This window comes from Antechinus flavipes, chromosome 1, assembly GCF_016432865.1.
Source record: "Antechinus flavipes isolate AdamAnt ecotype Samford, QLD, Australia chromosome 1, AdamAnt_v2, whole genome shotgun sequence".
Classification (NCBI taxonomy): Eukaryota; Metazoa; Chordata; class Mammalia; order Dasyuromorphia; family Dasyuridae; genus Antechinus; species Antechinus flavipes.
The window spans coordinates 668,873,961-668,895,133 of record NC_067398.1 but is presented as its reverse complement, the minus strand read 5'-3'; the positions used below and the strand labels follow the sequence as shown (position 1 = coordinate 668,895,133).

General features: G+C 49.6%; 1 protein-coding gene across 2 annotated transcripts; it reads left to right on the top strand.

Moving 5' to 3' along the window:
• The first annotated feature begins 1,952 nt into the window (after window positions 1–1,952).
• PLVAP (plasmalemma vesicle associated protein) lies at window positions 1,953–18,540 on the top strand. 2 transcript variants are annotated; one of them, XM_051972122.1, is made up of 6 exons: window positions 1,953–2,411; window positions 7,737–7,833; window positions 9,512–10,215; window positions 11,828–11,885; window positions 12,253–12,334; window positions 17,210–18,540. In XM_051972122.1, the coding sequence occupies exons 1-6, from the start codon at window positions 2,049–2,051 to the stop codon at window positions 17,214–17,216; spliced, it is 1,311 nt and encodes a 436-aa protein (XP_051828082.1). In that variant the 5' UTR covers window positions 1,953–2,048; the 3' UTR covers window positions 17,217–18,540. The 2 variants fall into 2 exon arrangements, with proteins under 2 accessions (XP_051828082.1, XP_051828081.1); XM_051972121.1 differs by having other exon boundaries at window positions 1,954–2,420.
• Window positions 18,541–21,173: the final 2,633 nt, after the last annotated feature.

Genomic DNA, 21,173 nt, shown 5'->3' with positions numbered 1-21,173 from the left:
ATCCTAGCTTCTGAAATAGCTCTTTCCCGCCCCAAGTTGAAAGTGCCTTCTGCTCTGAGATAGCTTTCCATCTCCTCTGTACAAATCTTGTAGGCACCTGGGCTGTCTCCCTTGTTAGAACATGAGATGCTTGGGGAAGACTATTTTTCCTTTCATTGTATCCCTGGCATTTCACTTGGCGCCCGACCCACAGCAAATATTTAATAAATGTTTACTAACTGACTAGTTAGCCCCCTGTTTCCTCCCCCAACAACTGTCCCGTCCCGATTTCCACCTAACCCTCTGGGCCTCCTGACCCAAATGCTGGCCCTCTGACCCGATTTCCTGACTGGTCAGACTCAGTCTCAGTCTACAGGAATTCAGACAAATCAAGGAAACAGAAGGAAGAATACATATGTTTTCTGTTTGAGTTGAAAGGGAGCGTGCGTGAAGAGGAGCAGGAGAAACTAGGGCTGACGAGGGAAAATGGAGAAGACTTCAAATCTGTGGCTGAGGAGATTAGACTTCATCCTGAGGAGATAAGGGGGAAACCATAGATGGTGGGTGAGCAGGGGAGAGATGGGATGAGTCTGGGGAAGATTATTCTTCAGCTCTGTGGAGGAAGAATTGGAGAGAGAGAAAATGAAGGCAAGATGAGTGACTTGTTAGTCCAGTCTCAAAGGGGCCAGTCTAGTGGTAAAGCCCCTTATATGATGGGCCATATCATCATGGAATGCTATCACTGGCAGAGCCTTGAGAATACAGAGAGGGAAGGGGTCAGACAGAGAGGGCTGCCCTTCTCCTGGGAGGGAGCCTAGGGTGTGAATGGAGACAAGAGGTGCACAGCAGGAGAAAGCCATGTGTGATAGAACACCAGAGATCTGCTCGGTCCCAAAGGGCAGAGCCACGGACAGATGCTTCAGAGGGGCAGATTTGGGCTAAGTGAGGGGAAAACTTCCTAATAAATAAAGCCATCCCAAAATGGAAGGCGGTACCTTGAGGTAAGGGATTTCTTCTCGTTAAAGAAAGCTCTCTAAGCAGACACTGGTTAAGTACTTGTTACACTCCTCTAGCACAAGGTAGACAAGGAAGCACAAGGTCAAGTTCTCTGGCAGCTCAACTTAGAAAACAAGGCTACGGTTTGGACATCCTATGTTCTAAGGACCCTCCCAGCTCTGAACTTCTATGTTCTGAGATCTCTCCCCATTCTGACATTCAAGATTCTAAGGGCCCTCCCCAGTTCTGTTCTGTATTCTATGATCTCTTCAACTCTGACATTCTACATTCTATGTTCTAGGCTCTCTTCCAGTTCTGACCTTTTATGTCCCTCTAAATCTGGTATCTCATGTCCTAAGATCCCTTCAGCTCGGACATTCTCTTCTGAGGTCTTCTCAAGTCTGACACACTATGTTCTAAGGTTCCCTGCCCCCCAGTCTCACACTCTGTATTCCCCCAAGCCTAATAGTCTGTGTTCTAAGGACCCTCCCGGTTCAGACTCTGTTCTAAGGTCTCCCTAAGTCTAACATTCTATGTTCATCTCTGCCATTCTGTGAGCTAACGTTCCTCCAAGGCCGACATTCTGTGTTCTGAAGTTCTAAGGTCCCTGTCCCCCACCCGGCTATTCTGTGCTCTTCATTCTAAGCTCCTCCTAGCTTGGACTGTGGGTTAAGGTCCTTTCCGGGTCTGCTGTTCTGTGAGTATCATCCTCAGCAAACAGGACAGCAGGCTTGGCTGGCATTTCTCCCATGGCCCCAGCTACCCCATACAGTGACTTAGGGTGGCAGTCGGGGTCCGGCCCCCCGTCTGGCTGAGTCCCTCGAGCCCTCAGCCAACACTCCCCCAAGTCCAGGGCAGGCTTGTTATGATAACCCCAGGACCTGGTTTCCTCCTGGGCAGGAAGGAGCCAGGAGGAGGAAGTATTAAGCAGGGCAATATAAACACTCCTCCTGCTGAGGAGGGGGTAGGAGAGGCTCCCGGGAGGGGGGGAGGTGGACAGCAGGAGGCCCCACCCCCACCCTTTCCCCTCGGAGCCCAGGGCCTGGCGGCCTGGCAGCAGTCGTGGCCCAGCCATGGACAGAAGCAGCAGCTATTCCCGAACGGGGCTGCACATCAGCAGCTCCGAGCAGCGGGGCTGCTGGTACTATCTGAAATACTTCTTCTTGTTCGTGTCTCTCATCCAGTTCCTCATCATCCTGGGGCTGGTGCTGTTCATGGTCTACGGCAATGCCCACGCCGGCACCGAGGCCCACCTGAAGGAGACGGAGAAGCAGGCGGACAGCCTGTCGGGGCGGCTGCTCAACCTGGGCGCCCTCAACACCAACCTCTCCAAGGAGCTGAACATCACCACCCGCTCGCGGGAAGCCATCATGCAGCTGCTGTTGGGCAGCCGGCGCGACCTGGACCGCATCAACGCCAGCTACCGCCAGTGCCAGGTGGACGTGGTGAGACCCTTTGGGACGGCCAGGGGCTGGTCCTGGGCCCGGGGGGTGGGGGGGACAGCTGGGGGGGAATGCTCCAGCCCAGGGAGATCCGTGGGTCAGCTCCGCTCCTTGGTTGGCACAAAGGGGGCATGGGGCAACTGGGAGCTCATGGGTATGAGGTCAGGGAATTCTGATTGGTCTTCCATGCATGGCATCGCACGCAGGAGCTTCCACTCCAACCCCCTCATTTTTCATTGGGGAAAGAGGTCTAGGAGGTCCCAAAGCAGGTGGTAAAGCCAAGGTAATTCAGGTGTTCCCTTTGTGACCTGGACATAGGATCTTTACCTACTTCAACATGTAGGCACAGGTCAGGGCACAATTCTATGTCCACAGACAGAGAACCTCTCCCATGGGCACAGATACTGCGCCAGCCTCCCACTCCCCTCCCTGCCTCTCCCATGGGCACAGACACTGATCCAGCTGCCCACTCCTCTCTCTGCCTCTCCTGTGGGCACAGACACTGACCCAGCCACACGCTCCCTCTCTGCCTCTGCTGTGGGCACAGACACTCTGATCCAGCTGCCCACTCCCCTCCCTGCCTCTCCCGTGGGCACAAGCACTCTGATCCAGCTGCCCACTCCCCTCCCTGCCTCTCCCGTGGGCACAGACACTGCGCCAGCTGCCCACTCCCCTCCCTGCCTCTCCCGTGGGCACAGACACTCTGATCCAGCTGCCCACTCCCCTCCCTGCCTCTCCCATGGTCATGAGAGAGAGCAGTAGCACAGTCAGTAAAACCTGCCCCCAGGAAACTAAGTTGAAGAGAAGGTGCCATTCTGCACTGGGGGAGGGAATTCCTTCACCTAGAAGTTCCTCAGCCAAATGACATCATAGGTCCAGCCCCTATCCCTACCTGAACACAGTCTTGCACCCACCATTCACAGGCTCTTCCACCACTTTCAGCCTCTCTGGATCACCCGCCCAGCTGCACCCCTCGCCAGTCTTGCCCACACAAGCTGCAGCCCGGTGGGAGCACACCCTCCCTCAAGCAGGCGCCTTCCGGGAGATTGGCCGGGGTTGGGGAAATGAGGAGGGGGCCCCGTTTGCCCATCTCTAGCCAGGCCTGTGTTCTGAAAGGGGAGATAAACTGCCCGTGGGCCAAAAAGGCCAGACTGGCTACAGTCCACAGCCCAGGCCCTCCTGCCCACTCCCACAGAGATGCTGGTGCCCATCAGCCTCCTGCCTTCCCTTGAAACTTGTGATAATAGCAGCGTGTATTTAGAGCTGAAAGGCACTTATAAAGCCTCCTTCACTTCCCAGGGTAGAGGGATTAACAGCTAACAGGTATGGGGAGCTTTAAGAGCCACAAACACCTGGCAAAGGTTATCTCACCTCCCATAGTCCTAGAAGGTGTTGTCTGCATTCTAAGGTCCCTTCCATTCTGAGATTCTATGTTCTAAGGCCCCTTCAAGTTCTATGTTCTAAATTTGATGTTCTAAGGTCCCTTTCAGATCTGACATTCTATCTTCTATGTTCTAAGACCCCTTCCAAATCTAATGTTCTATGTTCCACGTTCTAAGGACCCTTCCAGTTCTGACGTTATAAGGGCTCACCTAGCTCCGACACTCTATATTCTAAGGTCTCTTTCAACTCTTCTCTATTCTTAGGACCCTTCCAAATCGGACATTCTGTGTTTAAGGTCTCTTTCACTTCTCAGGTTCTATGTTCTATGTTCTAAATCCTTCCAGTTTTGACATTCTGTGTTCTAAGATCTCATCCAGCTCTCAGGTTCTATGTTCTATGTTCTAAACCCTTCCAGTTTTGACATTCTGCGTTCTAAGATCTCATCCAGCTCTCAGGTTCTATGTTCTATGTTCTAAACCCTTCCAGTTTTGACATTCTTTCTAAGATTCCTTCTAGCTCTGATATTCTATCTTCTATGTTCTAGCTCTGACAGTCTATACTTCATTTTTTTAGATCTTTCCAAATTCTGAAGTAGATCTTCTTGCCTCAAAGTCGAGCTTTCATCCACCACGACCCATTGCCTCTCTGCTTTGCAAATTGTAAAGCACTAGAGAAACACGAGCCCCTTGTCTGTTATTATTATTATATGACCCAATATAATTGTGGGAGACTAAATGGCGCAGGGGCATGGGTCATGGATTTGAAAGACTGGGTTCAAATATTGACTCTACCATAGACTGACTAGATGGCCTTGAATAAATTAATTTCTTGTTCTGGACCTCAGTTTCCTCATCTATAAAAAGGATGATAATATATGAGGGGAAGTTTTGACTTAATTCAGCAATCATTTATTAAAGTCTGTGTGCCAGGGACAAAAATGAACTGGCGGCCTGCCCTACAGCTGCATTAAAGACCTGGTGATTACCAGCGTAATAACAAGCGCCCGGAGTGACCTCCTCCACTTTGCTCTTTTTCTCATCTCTGGGAGCCCATGCCCAGCTTGGAAGTGGGGGGGGGGTGCAGGACGAAGGGCCAGGAGCTCAGGAAGTCTCCTTGGGTGGAGCTCAGAGGAGGAAGGGAGCACTTAGGAAAAATCCATTGTGCCGGCCTCAGTTTCTCCATCAGGAAACTGGCAGGATCTAAGAGATATCTGAGAGGCTGGCCTCCCTAGAGACTGTGGGTCACTTCTAGAATGAGGATGGCCCCCTCCCCCTCCAAATCCTCTCCCATCCCAGCCTCCCCCCCGCCCCCGTCCCTTTTCAGCACAGGAAGCCACACAGATGTCCTACTTCTGTGTGTGTCTGTCCTGTCCCCCCTCGGTATGGGGGCTCTCTGAGAACAGGAGCCAAGTTTCTTTCTCAGAGTCTGGACCCACTGGGGTGGGGGCCCTGTCTGCCTCTCTGCCCGGGGACTTCCGGAGGGCATTGTGGTCTCTCCTCTGTGCCAGGAGCTCTGGGTTATAGCCCCCTCAGCCTGGGAGTGCCTTGAGGGGAGGACTGATTCCCTCTCAGACTGGGGGGTTTCCATGAATGAAAAGTCTCCTCCCCGGGAGCAGCATTATCTCCCCCCCACAAGCCTATGCGCCCCTCTATCTGCAGGCACCCTGAGGTTGGAGGCTCTGTCTGCCCTCCCATTTTGAGAGCCATGTCTTCCCCTCAAATTAAGGGCTCTTTAGGGCCCTACAAACTAGGGGTTTCCTGAGGGCACCCTTGTAACTTTCCAGGTCAACCAGAAGGAGATCAAATTTTAGGGAGTTCCTCAGAAGGTAGTTTAGATTGTACTGGTCTTCTTTGGTTAATCTTCCATCAATCACACCAGCCACCAAGCAGCGTCTTTCTTGAGCAGGGAGTGACACAGACAAAGGTCCAGCTGTCCTTGATGCATGGAAAATGGAAGAAACCCAGGCTCACATCCCTCCCTCTGCCACTCCCCGCTCCCAACTCCCAACCTGTATTTATGTCTTTATCTACAAGAGCCTTACTGGACTCAGTCAAGGAGTCTCGAGGAAGAGGAGAATTTTAATTTTAAATTCTGTCGAATTTAAAACTGGGAGAGCACCTGAAAGCACTTTCATTGTTGTTGTTGTTGTTTGACCAGGCAATTGAAATTAAGTGACTTGTCCAGAGTCACAAAGATAATACAAGAGTTTAAGGTTGGATTTGAACTCAGATTCTCCTGACTCCACTTAGCTGCCCCTTGAATGAGTCTTAAGAGAGAGTCTAGGAGAGGTGGGGGAGGAAGGAGGGAGGTAATTGGAACAAAGGGTTTTTCAGGGGTCAATGCTGAAAAATTATCCTTGCACTTCTTTTGAAAAAAAAAAAAAACAGTAAAAAAGACTTTAAAAAAAAAAGAGGAAGAGAATGACAAAGGATGAAGATGATGGAAGGGCAAAAGCAAAGCTTCCCAGAGGCTAGAAAGCTTTAAGGGCTAGAACATGGTGGGGAAAACTGAGAATAACAATTAATCTTTAGGAAATAAGGTTCTAGACCTTTCTGTTTTTAAATGTGGCAAAGTGAAAGAGCCCAGAGTTCTCATCCTTCCTTAGACACTTATTAATTGCATGAGCCGGACAAGTCTCAATCTCTGCCAGCCTCAGTTTCCTCATCTGGACAAGGAGCACTATAATGCATAGAGCTTGTTATTACGCTGCTAATCACCAGCTATCTGTGTGATCCTGGGCAAGTCACTTCACCCTGTTTGCCTCAGTTTCCTCACCTATAAAATAAGCTGAAGGAAAAAATGGCAAACTACTGCACTATCTCTGGGATTAAATGTGACTGAACAACAAAATAGATGATAATAGCACTATTAGCTAATAGCATAGGATCAAATGAGATAATATAGGAAGCACTTTACAACCTTAAAGACATAAAAGTTCTAGGTACTATTATTAGTAGTAATAATATTTGTAACATTAATATCATCAGGGTATATGGGAATGTCTGATAACAAGATTAAGGAAAATTGGCATCTTATCATTGATATTAGGGAGACAAGGAGGAAGGTGGGAGGTAGGAGGGACCTATCAATATGATTTGTTTGTATTGAAATAATACCAGTTCTAGTCATTTATGAAGAGAACAAACTTTTAAAGACCGGGTTGAGATACAGGATCACTTTTTAAACTGTAATAACCTCATATTTAATGTAAGATTGTGGGGTGTAGAATGGAAAGAAACTCGAATCATGTAGGTCCACTTCCCCATTTTACAAATGAGGAAACTGAGATCCAGAGAGAAGACTTGCTCAAGATAATAAATAGCAGAATAGGGGCAGCTAAATGACGCAGCGGATAAAGAGTACCGACCCTGCAGTCAGGAAGAGCCGAGTTCAAATCTGCGCTCAGACCCTTAACACTTACTAGCTGTGTGACCATGGACAAGTCACTTAACCCCAATTGCCTTACCTAAATAAATAAATAGCAACATCAATATATAAAGCCAGGTCTTCTTGCTCCATATTCAAAGTTCTTCTCATATACCATCCTTCTATCCATTAGCTTAGTTTTTCTATTTCATTCAAATTTTCAGTTTAACAATTCTGTATTATTTGCCCTGAGATCATACACCAAGGAAACAATATGGTATCACAAAATGGGCATGCATTTAAATCTTGGCTCTCACCAACTTGCGTCTCAGTTTCCTTGTCTGACAAATGGGACTGAAAATATTTATGGTATCGCTTTTACAGATTGGGAATCAAATGAAGTAACTAACATATGGAAAGTGCTTTGCAAACCTTTAAGGGTTGTATAAATGTCAGCTATTATTATCATCATTCCCCATACCCAGCCTTTGATATAGTTGAAGGGTTTGAGGGAGATCAAATGCCTCGGAATGGCCGCCCTAATCTGAGCCCAGTGTCTCCTTTTCACAGAATCAGCACGAGAGCAACATGAAATATGTGTTCGCCATCGTGAAGAGTGAAGAAGCTTGCCGACAAGAGCTGGCAGAACATCTGAGGAATTGCACAGGTTGGAGGAGGAAGATGGATAGGACGAGGGGAGAAGGGCAGGATTGGGATCTGGTGAATGTGAAAGACTAAATTAGAGCCAGAACGCTGGAGGTCTGTGTTATAAATACAGATGTAGATAAAGGGAATAATTGAAGCCCTTGGGGTTCATTGAGCTCAAAGGTCATCTAGTCCAGTCCCCTTATGATAAACTGCTAGAGGAGGTCCAGGACAAGGATTTTGTGGGACACCTCCAAGTAGAGGATGGAATAAAAAACCAGGACTAGGAATTTTTCACTGGGGGCTAGGGATAGGATGATGAGGGGTGTGGGGGAATGAGCCTTGTTACTTCTGGGAAATGAGTCTGTCCGTGATATCATGATGTCATCATACTGAGTCCTAGCCCCGTGGTCCCGCTGTAAGGTGAAAGGAGGAAGCATTTAGGATTCAAATTCTGGTTTCAAATTCTAGCTCTGTTAACTCTCTGGTCTTAGGAGAGTCAGTTCTCCTGGCGAGGCTCCTCATTTGCAGACTCAGGCTCTGGGATCTCTTCCAAATCTAAATAGCCAAAGATGGAGGAATATTAGAATTGTGGAAGTCAAGAGGCTTATAAGGGAGCATCCTATGGAAGTTGGGGTCAGACTAGATGCTCCCTCGGCTCTGAGATTCTAGGATTCAGTCCACAATGGGAAGGGGAGTTCTTCCTTCATTAAAGGTCTTTATCAAGGTCTGAATGACCATTTGCCAGAGCCTTGGTGAGCTTGAGGGGCTGTTGAGTGTCCAGCTGACAGTCAGAGGCAGGACATCAAGGCAGAGGTCAGTGTTAAAGGAGGGCTACGGGAGCCACTTGTATACAGGGGATAATTGATGTATTGGGAGTTAATGGAATTGACAAGGGAGGATGAGAGAAAAGAAGAGAAGGAAGGGAGGAAAGGAAGGGAAAGGAAGGGAGAGGAAGGGAGAAGACAGAGATTCGTGCTTCAGGTATATATTGGATTAGATGCTTCATGAGAGCAGGGGGCAGGGATCATTTGTCCCAAAAAGACCTATTGGAGACTCCTCTCTTCCCACCTCTGTCTAACTCACCTCCTCCTGCTTTCTCCTTCTTGCCATCTCTTTTCAATCTCATCTCTGCTGTAATAATTCCTGGATCCGTTTTACCAGCTTCTGGGGGAAGTGAATGGCGGGCTCGTCCAAAATGACTCTTCTCTACACAAACATCCATTAATATGCTTTGGATAGATCCTAACTAAGATGTAACCAATCTTAAGAGGCTGCATTAATAACACGGAGGGAAGGGACTAGAGCAGAATGAGTGCCAGAGGAACGGGGCTCACATCCCAACTCTGTCACCTAGTGATTTTGCACAAATCAGTTGTTTTCTTTGAGCCTCAGTTTCCTCATCTCTAAAAAGGAGTTGGACTGGATGGTGGCTAAGCCCCTTCCATCTGTGATCTGTAGGTGACTTGTCCCCCACAGCCCCATCTTTTTACTTCCTGGAGTCCTTAGCAAAATCTATGTGCCTCTTCTAGAATAATATCCTGAAGTACATAAAATAAAATATAGAAATGACTTCAATCATCATTATATTTTATAAAATAATAATAATTTAAAAATCCAAGTTCATGGATCTCTCTGAAGGGCAAGTCCAAGTCCAAGGGACTGTCTCTCAGAGTGCATCCATTGCTTCCACCCTCCAGCCCATATCCAGGCCCTTGAGGAGAAGGCCAAGGCAGCCCAGGCAGTGCAGGAGACCCTGAAGATGGCCTGCAACAAGGACAAAGAGACCCTGATGGCGGCCAAGGGCCTGGTCGAGTCCCAGTTGAAAGCCTGCAGCGCGGAGAAGATGAGCAACTTCCGCGAGTACCAGCTGGTGGTGGGCGAGCTGCAGCACGTGCGAGACATGTGCGCTGCCGTGGACAAGGACAAGCTGGTGGCCAAGGTGGAGCAGGTGTGGAGGGAGTCCCTCCTCTACAAGTCCTTGGACAGCATCACCTTGCTGTACTACAACCCGGAGGTGGAGAAGGTGGTGCACCGCTGCCGGGAGCTGCCCAGAGTCATGCTCGACAAGGTCGAGAGTCTGGCCAGGGAACTGAAGGTGGGAATCGAGCAGGTGGCCCGGGAAAACACCGAGCTGAAGCGACAGAAGGAGGCCGGGGAGAAGAGCCTGGCAGCCTGCAAGGAGGAGAAGGACAGGGTCCTCAAGGAGACCCAGGAGAGGCTGCAGAAGGTCCACGAAGACTGTGTCAAGCAGTCCCGGCTGGCCCTGGAGGAGAAGGTCGCCCTGCAGAAGGAGAAGGACGCCTTGAAGAAGGAGCTAGAGGAGAAGAAGAAGGAGCTGGCCCTGATCAAGGGGCAGCTGGACATCAACACGGCCACCCTGGAAACCTGCATCAAGACCAAGGTGAAGTCTGGGGCTGAGGAGGGGCCGTCGGGCACATTGGGGCAGGGGAAGGAGAGGTCTGGATTGGGGCAGAGGGATGGAGAGGACAAGGAGGAAGAGGAGGCGGAGGTTAAGGTCGGAGATGGTCAGGGCACGGATACGGAGGAGAGAAGGATGAGATTGGGGCTGGGGGCTAAGTTAATGAGTCAGGAGGTGGAGACGGGGACTGAACTGAGAGAGGGGATGGGGTTATGTTGGGGATGGTTATTAGACTGAATGACCTCAGCCAAGTCATTTAACCTCAGCTGCCCCAAGCAGCTTTCTGAGAAAACTATGGTAGGAGTGATGGCGATTTGCTCGGTAGAGAGATTCTTCACTGGGGAAGTTCCTTCTACCAATCACAGGTTCATTTCCCTTATTCAAAGAGTTAAAGCGAGGATTAACTGTTCTTGGTTCTTATTCTGTTCTTATATATTCTGATTGTCATATGGTTGGGGATGGGATTGGGGTTTGAATGGGGTGGGGCTGTCTGTGTGTGTGTGAGAGAGACAGACAGACAGAGAGACAGATAGAGAGAGAGAAAGAGATAGAGAGACAGAGACAGAGACACAGAGAGACACAGAGAGACACAGAGACAGAGACAGAGACAAAGATGGAGACAGAGAGAGAGAGAGAAACAGAGAGAGACAGAGACAGAGACACAGAGAGACACAGTGACAGAGACAGAGACAAACACAGAGACACAGAGAGAGATGGAGAGACACAGAGACAGACAGCGACAGAGAGAAAGACAGAGACAGAGCCAGAGAGACAGATAGACAGAGAGACAGAGACAGAGAGAGAGAAAGAGAGAGACACAGAGAGACACAGTGACAGAGACATAGATAAAGACAGAGACACACAGAGAGAGAGACACAGAGACAGAGGGAAAAACAGAGACAGAGAGAGAGAAAGATACACAGAGAGACACAGTGACAGAGACAGAGACACAGAGAGAGACAGAGAGACACAGAGACAGACAGAGAGAGACAGAGAGACACAGAGAGACAGACAGACAGAGAGACAGATAGAGAGAAAGAGAGAGAGAGACAGAGGGAGACACAGCGACAGAGACAGAGACAGAGACACAGCGACAGAGACAGAGACAAAGACGGAGACACAAAGAGAGAGAAAGAGAAACAGAGAGAGATGGAGATAGACACACACAGAGAGACAGAGACAGAGACAGAGAGAAAGAGAGAGAGAGACAGAGAGAGACAGAGAGATCTGTATGATTGTACATGCACAGGTGTGTGATTATTTTTCTAGGTGTGTGTTCTCTGTGATTTGCCCATTTGTTTGGCTCTCGATGTGCCTGAGCTTCCTGTGTGCACATCTCCTATCTCCTAGAGCAATCTGGGGTACAGATCTTGGGCTACAGACCCAAGTAGACTCAGAACCTTGGCTGGGAGGTTGGCAAAGGGGCCTTGAGGCACGTGAGTTCTGGGAGGGCTTAGCTTGAAGAGCTGGGAGGGACCTCAGAGGTCATTCTCCATTTGATAAATGAAGAAACCAGGGTCACGGTTGTCAGAGCCGCCCATTCCAGAGCCGGGACTCTTGCTGGTACACATCTGTGTTCTTCCAACCTTCACAGGCCCAGGGCTCAACGCTCCTTCAACGATCGCCTGCTCCTGCTAAACCGGCTCCCCTCGGTAAGTGAGCCAGACCTTTGGGCTTTGACACTCACGGGTCCTTCCTTTGTCCCTCGGCACTCTCTCGTGTTGCCCCCAGCATCCATGTGCCAGATCTCTGCTCTCCGGTCAGGAGAAAAACACCTGGTAATTTCTAAGGACTGATGTAGCCCCTGAGGATTCTGGGAACCCTTCAGAAACAGCTGGAAGAAATACTGGGAAAATTGTAAATGGGGGGAAAGAGTGAGAAGCCCTCTCTCTTTCTTGATTTGGGGGCTGTTCAAGCCTCATTTATGTGAAAGTCTGTTTAGATGAGACGTCACCTCCCAAGCCCAGCATAGGGTGATGGGGACCCCCAGGTTGACCCTGATGCTTTTTTCTTCCTCAGACCATGCTGCCCTAGAAGAATTCAAGAAGAGGGTCATGAACACTTATCAGAAGGCTGGCCAGCCTTCTGGAAACCCCGCCAGGTGAGTTCCTCCTCAGCCATCCGGGTCATCCACCTGTGTGTGTATATGCGCCTGTCAGCCGGGACTAAAGAGAATAATCTAGATAAGGGTGGGAGGACAAAGGTTCTTTCCATTTTACATTCTCTGCAATGGGAGTGATGTTGTCATACAGAGGATTGGACTTAGAGAAATGAGTCCTGGTCTCACAGAAATGAGACTTGGATTCAAATCCCACATTTGCTAGCTATGTCAACCTCTCAGAGACTCAGTTTACTCTTCTGTAAAATGGGGATAATACTACTGCAGATCTCAGTTTTTCACTTTACCAGCAGTGTGGCCCTGAGCAAGTTTTAACCTTTATAAAGTCTCAGGTTTTTTTTTTTTCTTTTTTAAAAAATGAAGCTTCTGTACTTAATGATCCCTTTTAGCGCTAAATTTAGAAATGATGAAAGCTCACTCACAGGTCCATTATAAATCTACAACTATTCCATTAATATAAATTATCCTTCTTATGGTAAGCCATGGGCCTGACACCATACTAGATCTATGTTTTTATGCAAAAAAAAGATATCTTCCGTTTAATACAGGAATAGTCTGTTCACACATAGATAAGTAAAACAGAGATAGAAAGGAGAGAAATAAAGTGGGGCTTTGAAAATAGATCTTTCAGCAAATCAGGAAACCTATACCCATCATTTCTGAGAAAGCCTCTGAGCCTCAGTTTCCTGATCTGAAAAATGGGAAGGCTTCTGCCTCATGGGATTATGGGGTGAGGGGAAACACTTTGAGGGCTATGGAAGTAGGTCTTACTATTACTGGTCTCCTTCAGTCATTCAGCATTTACTAAGCACTTATTCTGTGACAGTGAGCAAAGAAAAGTAAAAACTTGGTCCCTGCCCTCAAGAGCTTATGGGAGAGGCAACGAGTAAATAAGCAGGTACATACAGGGAGCATACGAGATAGAAGCAGACCAGATGGAAGATGATCTCAGAGGGGAGAGTCTAAAAGTAAAGAGAGTGGGAAAAGCCTCTTGCTTAAACTGGCTCTTCCACCAGACAAGCTCATTCTGCATGGGCTATGAGAGTGGGACTGGGACTGTTGGAAGTTACTGGGAGATCACTTGCAGCTACAAACAAAGATATTTGTGAATGGAAAGGGTCACTTCTTAAGGTAGTGAGGTCCCCGTCACTGGAGGTAATGGAAGCTTAAGAGAGGCAGAAAGATATTTGGTCAGGGACTCCTCTGTAGGAAAGTCTCTACTCTGGAGGAGGTGCCCTTTAAAGAGCCTCTGATTCTGGAACTGGACAAAACTGGGTTGTTTTGTACTGTCCTTTCTAAATACCAGTTGGTAGTATTTGTATTGAGATTCCTCCACCCACTATAGTGATGTATTTTTATTTCCTCAAGACAGTGGTTTGAAGATCCCAGGGCCTTATAGGGACAAAAGAACTAGGCTGGGGGCAGCACGTTTCCAAGATGGTAGTCCCCAGGGGTCCTTGGGCGGTACCAGAGGAAGGGACAGTAGAGGCCCAGAGCCAAAGGCTGGCTCTGGGCCACAAAGGCCCTATTTCAGAACCTGGCTCCACAGACAAACTGGGAAGTGGGATTCGTGGCCTAGTGAATCACCGCCGCTGAAGTGGGGAACCGGTGTCCACAAAGTCAGGCCTTGGGCTTGGCAGTTTGTCACGGGAAAGAAGCATTTTGTTTCAGGGGAAGGGCTGATTCAAGGACATGGCTGAATGCCAGGCCTTGGAGCCAAGAAACCATTCATGATCATCGACTGAAGCTACCTGGGGTCTTTAGGCTATCCCTAATTCTCTCCCTGGGCAGCTAAGCAGTCAGGAGGGCTCAGCTCCCTGAGCTCAAATCTGGCCTCAGATGCTCAGACTCTGGACAAATCACTTCACCCTGTTTGCCTCAGTTTCCTTTTCTGTAAAATGAGTTGGAGAAGGAAATGGTAAACCTCCGGTATCTTTGCCAAGAGAAAATCCCAAAGAGGGTCATGAAAACTGGCTGAACATCAGCTCTCCCTGGGCCCTCCTCTTCCTCGGCTGTCCTTGAGCAGTGAGGTACTAGTAAGGTGCTCCTCTCCCCCATTGAGACAAAGGCACCACGGCTGGCTGTGGCCAGGGGCTCCGGCTCTTGGAGTGTCCTAGCCTGCAAGTCTCAGTCTGGCCCTACTCTGACCCTACTGCTCCTCTCAGCCCCGAGGGAGCCCGATGTTCTCCCATTTAGGCTCCTGGGGGCAGACCAACCATATGTGAGCCATTCAGCTCTTTGCTCCAAGTCCTCACCTGTTGCAGATAAGACCCTCGGTCTGCTTCTCCTGGACTCCATGGCCCATGTTTCCACAGTCTCTCATCTCTTGTATCCCAAACTCAGACTCTCCAAGACTGCTCCCTCTTCTGCCTCCATTCTTCTTTCCTGACCCATGCGTTCATGAACCTTGGCAAGGTCGGCTGCTCCCCATTCTCTCCATCCCGCTTTCTTCCATTTGGATCCTCTTTTTAGAATCTCCTCTTTTCTCAAATCACAGCCAAGGAACTTATTGCACTGGGAACTGGATCCCTGGGTTCTTATCATGATGGTGTCGCTAGCCAACTAGTTACTCCTCATCTCTGCCTTTCCTCCAATGCAAAATAAGGAGTTGGACTCTATGATCTCAAAAGTTCTCCCCAGTTTGGATTTTATCATGTTCTAAAGGCTCTCCCAGCTCTGACATTCTGGATTCTAAGGGCCCTCCCAGTTCTAAGACTGTATATTCTAAAGGCTCTCCCAGCTCTGACATTCTGGGTTCTAAGGACCCTCCCAGTTCAAAGATTTTATATTCTAAAGCCATTCCAGCTCTGACATTCTGGGTTCTAAAGACCCTCCCAGTTCTAACATCTATGTTCTAAAGGCTCTCCCAGCTCTGACATTCTGGGTTCTAAGAACCCTCCCAGTTCTAACATCTATGTTCTAAAGGCATTCCAGCTCTGAAGCATCCTTCAGGGTCTAGTTCACATTGCACCTACTCCGAAGCCTTCTCCAAATACTCCAGAGTGAGCCCCGCCTTCTCTGAACATCCATGAGCACTCTCTTATTGTAGAACTGTAGCTGTTCCTAGTGTCCTAGAAACAGAGAACCCAATCAAATCCTGGACCTGTTCTTACTAGCTTTGTGACCTCAATCACATACTTTCTATTCTCCAAGTCTCACTTCCTTAATTTACAAAATGAAGATGTCAGGCTTCCAGCTCCAAATCCTGGGATCCAAATTTCTCTCTCCCCCCCCCCCCAGTCCTCTTGCCCATCAGCTGGTACAAGTATAGTCATTGTTAAGACTCATTCAATAGACGCTTATGAAGGGCCCATTCTGTGCAGAGCCTTGGGCCGGGGACTGAGAGATTCGGAGATCAGTAAGACATAATCCTGGGCCTTATGGAGCTCACACTGGCAGCAAAAGGGGAGATAGAGAAGAAGGTAAGACACAAGAAGAGTAAAAAAGCGTTATGAGATTTCATTTCCAGATTGCAGGTGGGGAGGGGGCGGTGATTGATGAAGACTTTGGAAAAGATAGTAATTGAGCCAGGCCAGGAAGATTTCAACAGGCCAGGGAAGAGCAGGGAAAGGGGTCTGAGGGATAATGGGGGGGGCAGGGTGATACTGTCCCTATAAGGCCCTAGGATCTTCAAACCACTGTCTTGAGGAAATAAAAATACATCACTATAGTGGGTGGAGGAATCTCAATACAAATACTACCAACTGGTATTTAGAAAGGACAGTACAAAACAGCCCAGCTTTGTCCAGTTCCAGGGTGATACTTTTTTAGCTGCAGGATACTGAGCAAGCCCCCTCCCCTCTCTGTGACTCAGTTGCTTTTTCTGCAAGATAAAGGAGATTGGCCTGAATGTCTCTATGCTCACTTCTTGTTTTCATTCTTGTGATGACTTTTGAAGCTCAGGGGAAATAGGAATGGGACAGGATCTGTAGGATCGGAGATTAAGAGCCAATAATGGGTTGGAGAAACAGGAGATTTAGATCCATAAAGGACCTCAGAGACTGTCTATGTCTTTTTTGTATGTGTCAAAGACTCATTTTACAGTCAAAATGGTGTTTTCATTATTTAATTAATTATTATAATTAGGGTTAAGAGATTTGTCCAAGATCACACAGCCAGTAAGTGTAAGTGTCTGAGGCCTGGTTTGAACTCGAGTCCTCCTGACTCCAGTGCCAGTGCCCTATTCACTGTATCATCTAACTAACCGCAGAATGATGTTTTTAAATGCATGAAATGAAACTGCAAAGGAAAGCAATTTTAGGGAAATACTGTTATCAAAAAAAAATTTTTGTACAAATTTATGGACCCCAAAAGCTCTCATTCCCGTGCCAATGCTCTACCCACTGCAACTCTAACTGCTTGCAGAGTTTTTAAATGCTTAAAAATGCAAAGGAAACCAATTTTAGAGAAATATGATTATCGAAAAAAATTTTAAAATAAGTTTATGGACCCCAAAAGCTCTCATTCTACAGCTGGAGAAGCCGAGGCCCAGAGAGAAATGATTACAGAACTTGGGTCGGAGTCCGGGTGTTTTGATTGCGAGTCGGCTGGTTTGGGGAGAGAAGGCATGGCCTAGACTGATCAGGGCAGGGCAGCGGCCAGAGGCGCAAGGTTTCCAGCTTCTCCTGGTCTCCCGCCTCTTCCCGCCCCCAAAGGAAGGGCTGACAATGGAGAGAAGGCAAAAAGAACAGCAGAGGCAGCCACTTAGAAAAACACCAGATTTCCTGCCTGGGGTCCAAGCGGAAGGACTTCGCCTGCGCCAGGCCGAGCCCCAGGGAGCCGGGGGGCTGACGTGGGGTGGGCGTGGGGCTCACTGGCACTCCGTTCTCTCCCTCCCCAATTCCACTCTCTCTGCAGCGGTTGAGGGCCCGGGAGGCGCGCCGCAGCGATGGCCAGCCCGGCGAGATCTGGCGATCCATTCCCGAGAGGAAGCCCACCAGATGCCCACCAGATGCCCGTGTCTGTGCGCCGTACCCCTGACCCTCAACACACACATATATATACTCTAGCACACGCACTCCCCTAGACCCCGCTCGTTCTTGGCCACGGCCCCCTCCCACAGCCCCGTTCCCCGACATACTCACGCACTCTCACAAACCAATGTGTACACCCTCACGGAAACATACGCCTTGTATATGGGGACCCCAGGAGCCACTCTGGGCCCCTTGGGGGGCTCTGGGCTCAGCACCAGGGGCGCGGGTGGGAGGGGAGCCCCTGAACTGGAATGGTGGGGAGGGAATTCCGGTATGTCCGTGGGTGCTAGCCCAAAGCGGGGAGGGGGGGGAGGGGGGAGGCGGGAAAAGAGGGAACCAGGCAGCCCCTCCCCCTTCCTCCCTGTCCCCCCGGGCGTGCTCTGGGTCTCACCAGCAGTGCTCTCTCAGCACATTTATCACTTGACTGATGTATCCAAGCGGTCTCCTCTTATCTTTATTATCCGTTATCTCCATTAGCTGACACTTCATAGCTTCCAGGCCCCTAGCTGAGGAAAGCTGAGCAGGAAAAGCTCCGGCTCCCAGGGGACCGCCTCCCTTCCCCCAAGACCCTGGAGTTTTCCCCCAAACCCTTTAGGAGAGAGGGGAAAAGGGGGGACGGGTGTTGTTTTTAGAAATCAATGACAAGAAATTGGGCCGGCAAAGACTAGCCCGAACTCCCCTGCCTGGTTCCCTAAGCTCGGCCCAGGAGCCTGGGTGGACAGCAAGGGAAGGAGCATGCTGATTGGCCCCCAAAGACCTGGGTTCGGATTCTGACGTTTCCTGTGCCATCATGGACCTCTCTGGTTCTTGTCTGAAAAATGAAGGGCTTAGAAAAGGTGACTGAAGGTCTCGTCTTGTGACCATGACACTGTCCATACTCCCTCTCTCACACTAGATTCTGCCCAGTCCTACCCTGGGGGCCAGGGTCACACCCCCCCAAGCTTACCCCAGTGCTGACCAAGACTCCCCGGGGGCTCCTGTTTGAGGTCCTGACTCTCCCAGCGCCCTGAATATAGGATCCATACTGACTACACCTCCCCATCCCCAGAGGGAAATGTTCTTGGACTGTCATGAATGGTCCAGTCTGAGCCAGACTATCTGGGAATGGTCAGGTCTGAGCCAGGGAGTTGGGAAACAAAAGGCCTCTCTTTTTCTCATGCTGTGATGCTCTGATTTCAAGTGGAAATCCCTAATAAAGGATAATCAACCCCCAAATGCCAGCTTTAATCATCCTTTCTGGGTTAGCCTGGTTTCTGGTTTGGGGGGTAGCCTGGGACCTTCCTATTACATCTACTCCCCCACCAAGCCAGTGTCCCTCCCTGACGAGCATCAGCCACCAAAGGACTCCCTTGCCAAGCCCCCCCCCAAGCTGAGATGGTATTACCCCCAAAGGTTGGAGGTGGCAGTTTGGGGGCCGGCCCTGAAGTTTAGAGATTGTGGTTTTATGCCCAAGCTTGTCTCTGGAGCCAAGAGCAAGGGAACTTAGGACTTAGGGCCAGGTGGGAAGTGGGGCCAAATGAGTCACCCCAAGGGGAGCAGTTCTCAGGCCCAGCACGGGTGTGAGGTGACAAAGAAGCTGTTTATTCAAGACAAGGATATTTCCGGAGGGCGGAAGTCTGGCGAGAGACGCCTGCCTCTTGAGGATGCACTGGGCCTGGCTGGGGGCCTGCTGGGGCACAGAGTAAAAGGGAGGAGGGAGAGACCCCATGCTTTCCCCTCTGACTACTCACCCTAGATGAGGCAAGGAGAGCCTCGAACAGTCCCCAATAGTAATTATGATCAAGATGACGCAGTCTCCATGACCTGGGAGCCAGTTTTGGAAGGGATCCCAAGGATCTGGGACTATCCCTGATCCATAAGGGGGGCACACTTCCCACTTCTTTCCCCCCCCCCATGTTCTGGCTGGGACTGGGGCTAACCAGAGGGCAGGAAGATGACAGTCTTAGGATAGGAACCAATGAGTCATTTCTTGGAGGCAGAATTTATTGAAGCAGTTAAGAGATCTGGGTTCTACTTGAAATAATTTATTCAACAAATAAATTCAACATTTATTTACATGAATCCCCTTTCCTCCCTACCTCTGTGTCTTCTGTAAGAGAAAGGATCTCTTCCAGCTCAGCCGTCCTACATTCTAAGCTCCCTCCTAGCTCTGATGCCCAATGTTCAAACATCTTAGCAGCCTCAAATCTGACCTTTTAGGTTCTATGGTCCCTTCATTTCAGGCTCTTAAATCCTTTCCAGCTCTCCCATTGTAGGTTCTCAGATCCCTTCCCCTGTCTGACTTTTCCGGCTTTCTATTCCAGATCCTCAGGTGCTTTCCCCTTTCAGATATTCCATGTTCTGAGGTCCTTCCAAGCTTTTCCATTCTAGATCCAAGGTCATCCTGATTTTCAGACCTACTGTTCATAGTAAAACCCACACTGCATATTCCAAGTTCCTTCCCCGCTGACATTTGACATCCTAATGTTGGATGTAATTGCTCCAGTTTTTAGCATCCGCACAGCTCCCCCTGGGGGATGATTCCCCAGGAGCGCAGCGCTCTGGAGCTGCCAATGACATTTGCCCACTTCATTCCTGGAAGTCTGAGTCCAGAACTTGGGGTCTGGGGTCTCAGTTATTAGAGAAACTCTTTTCCTCAATCCTCAATCACAAAAGCCCTGATTAGGGACCTTTCCTTCTCAAAATGAGTAAGGCACTTTGAGTGTTCCTACTGCCCCTGCCTGCTCAGGACCCCCAAGACCCGTCCTCTTCAGCAGTTCCCATTCCATGGACTGCCCCTCTTAGCTCCGGACACCTTGGGGGAGCCCTCAGTACCCCTCCCACCCCAAAGCCTGACCTTGCAATGTCCCCGCTGGCCTTGGACAGCACCCCCACTAATGGCCCTGCACCCTCCTTAGCTCCCCAGCAGGATCTCCTGTCCCACAGAAGGGAGATGGGAACTTTATGTTGTCAAAATCTTTAAAATTTTAGTTTATCTCTAGTTACAGCTTCATTTCTGAATAAAGGTTTCTCTTGTTCCCACGACAGCAAGTTGCTCTGAAGATTATTTATCGACCCCACCCCCCCCAGGCCCAGGCTTGCACGCACACAGAGCACACGACACTCTTGCTGAGGTCTCCTGGGCCCTCAGCCCCCACCCCCTACCCTCTGCCCTGGCCCAGCTCCCGTAGCAGGGACCTCACCAGGCTGCTGGGGGATTTCCTACCCCCTCTATAAATAACAAGGAGGGGCAGTTTCCGACGGGGCCTCAGGATTCTTGGGAAAAAACGGAAAGCTGGCCAAGCTCCTTTGACCCGGCCCTCCCCAGGAGCCCCCAGCACCCTTCCCCATAAAGGCTCGGGAATGCTGAAGGGGAAAGGAAGCTGGGGGCTCCTGGGGAGGGCCTACTTTTCAGAGAATCAACCCATTTCCTCTGAAGGTCCTGAGCCCCGTGACCCAAATGGAACAGGAGACTCCTGGGCTGAACCCAATCCGTCCGAGGTTCCCCCACTCCCTGCCTGAAGCCAACATGAACTCAGTCTTCATCCCCTATGGTCCCCTTGAGCACACACCCCTCCCCTCCGCATTCCCCACAGAGTATTCAGCCTTCAGTGACTGCTCTTCCTAGGGGAGCACAAGGGGGAAGATTTTGCTCCCTGCCCCTGACCGGGAAGGCTTGATTCGCTGATCAGGGAGCCAGCTGGTCTTTAAGGCTGTCCTTGTACTTAATGGCCCCCCCCTTTTAAAGTAACATAATTTCTTGGGGGGCAGTGTGGCTCGACAGAGAGCCCCAGCCCCGAGTCAGGGAAGCTGGGTTCAAATACTGCTTTTGATCACTCTGCGAGTCCTGGACCCCAATTTCTTCCTCA

What these genes read in the sequence shown, in the direction of transcription:
- PLVAP (XM_051972121.1), top strand. Translation starts at nt 2,049, where the DNA reads ATGGACAGAAGCAGCAGCTATTCCCGAACGGGGCTGCACATCAGCAGC. An exon ending in ACATCTGAGGAATTGCACAG is followed by an intron (nt 7,834 to 9,511) that starts GTTGGAGGAGGA and finishes TCCACCCTCCAG; the next exon opens with CCCATATCCAGGCCCTTGAG. An exon ending in AAACCTGCATCAAGACCAAG is followed by an intron (nt 10,216 to 11,827) that starts GTGAAGTCTGGG and finishes CAACCTTCACAG; the next exon opens with GCCCAGGGCTCAACGCTCCT.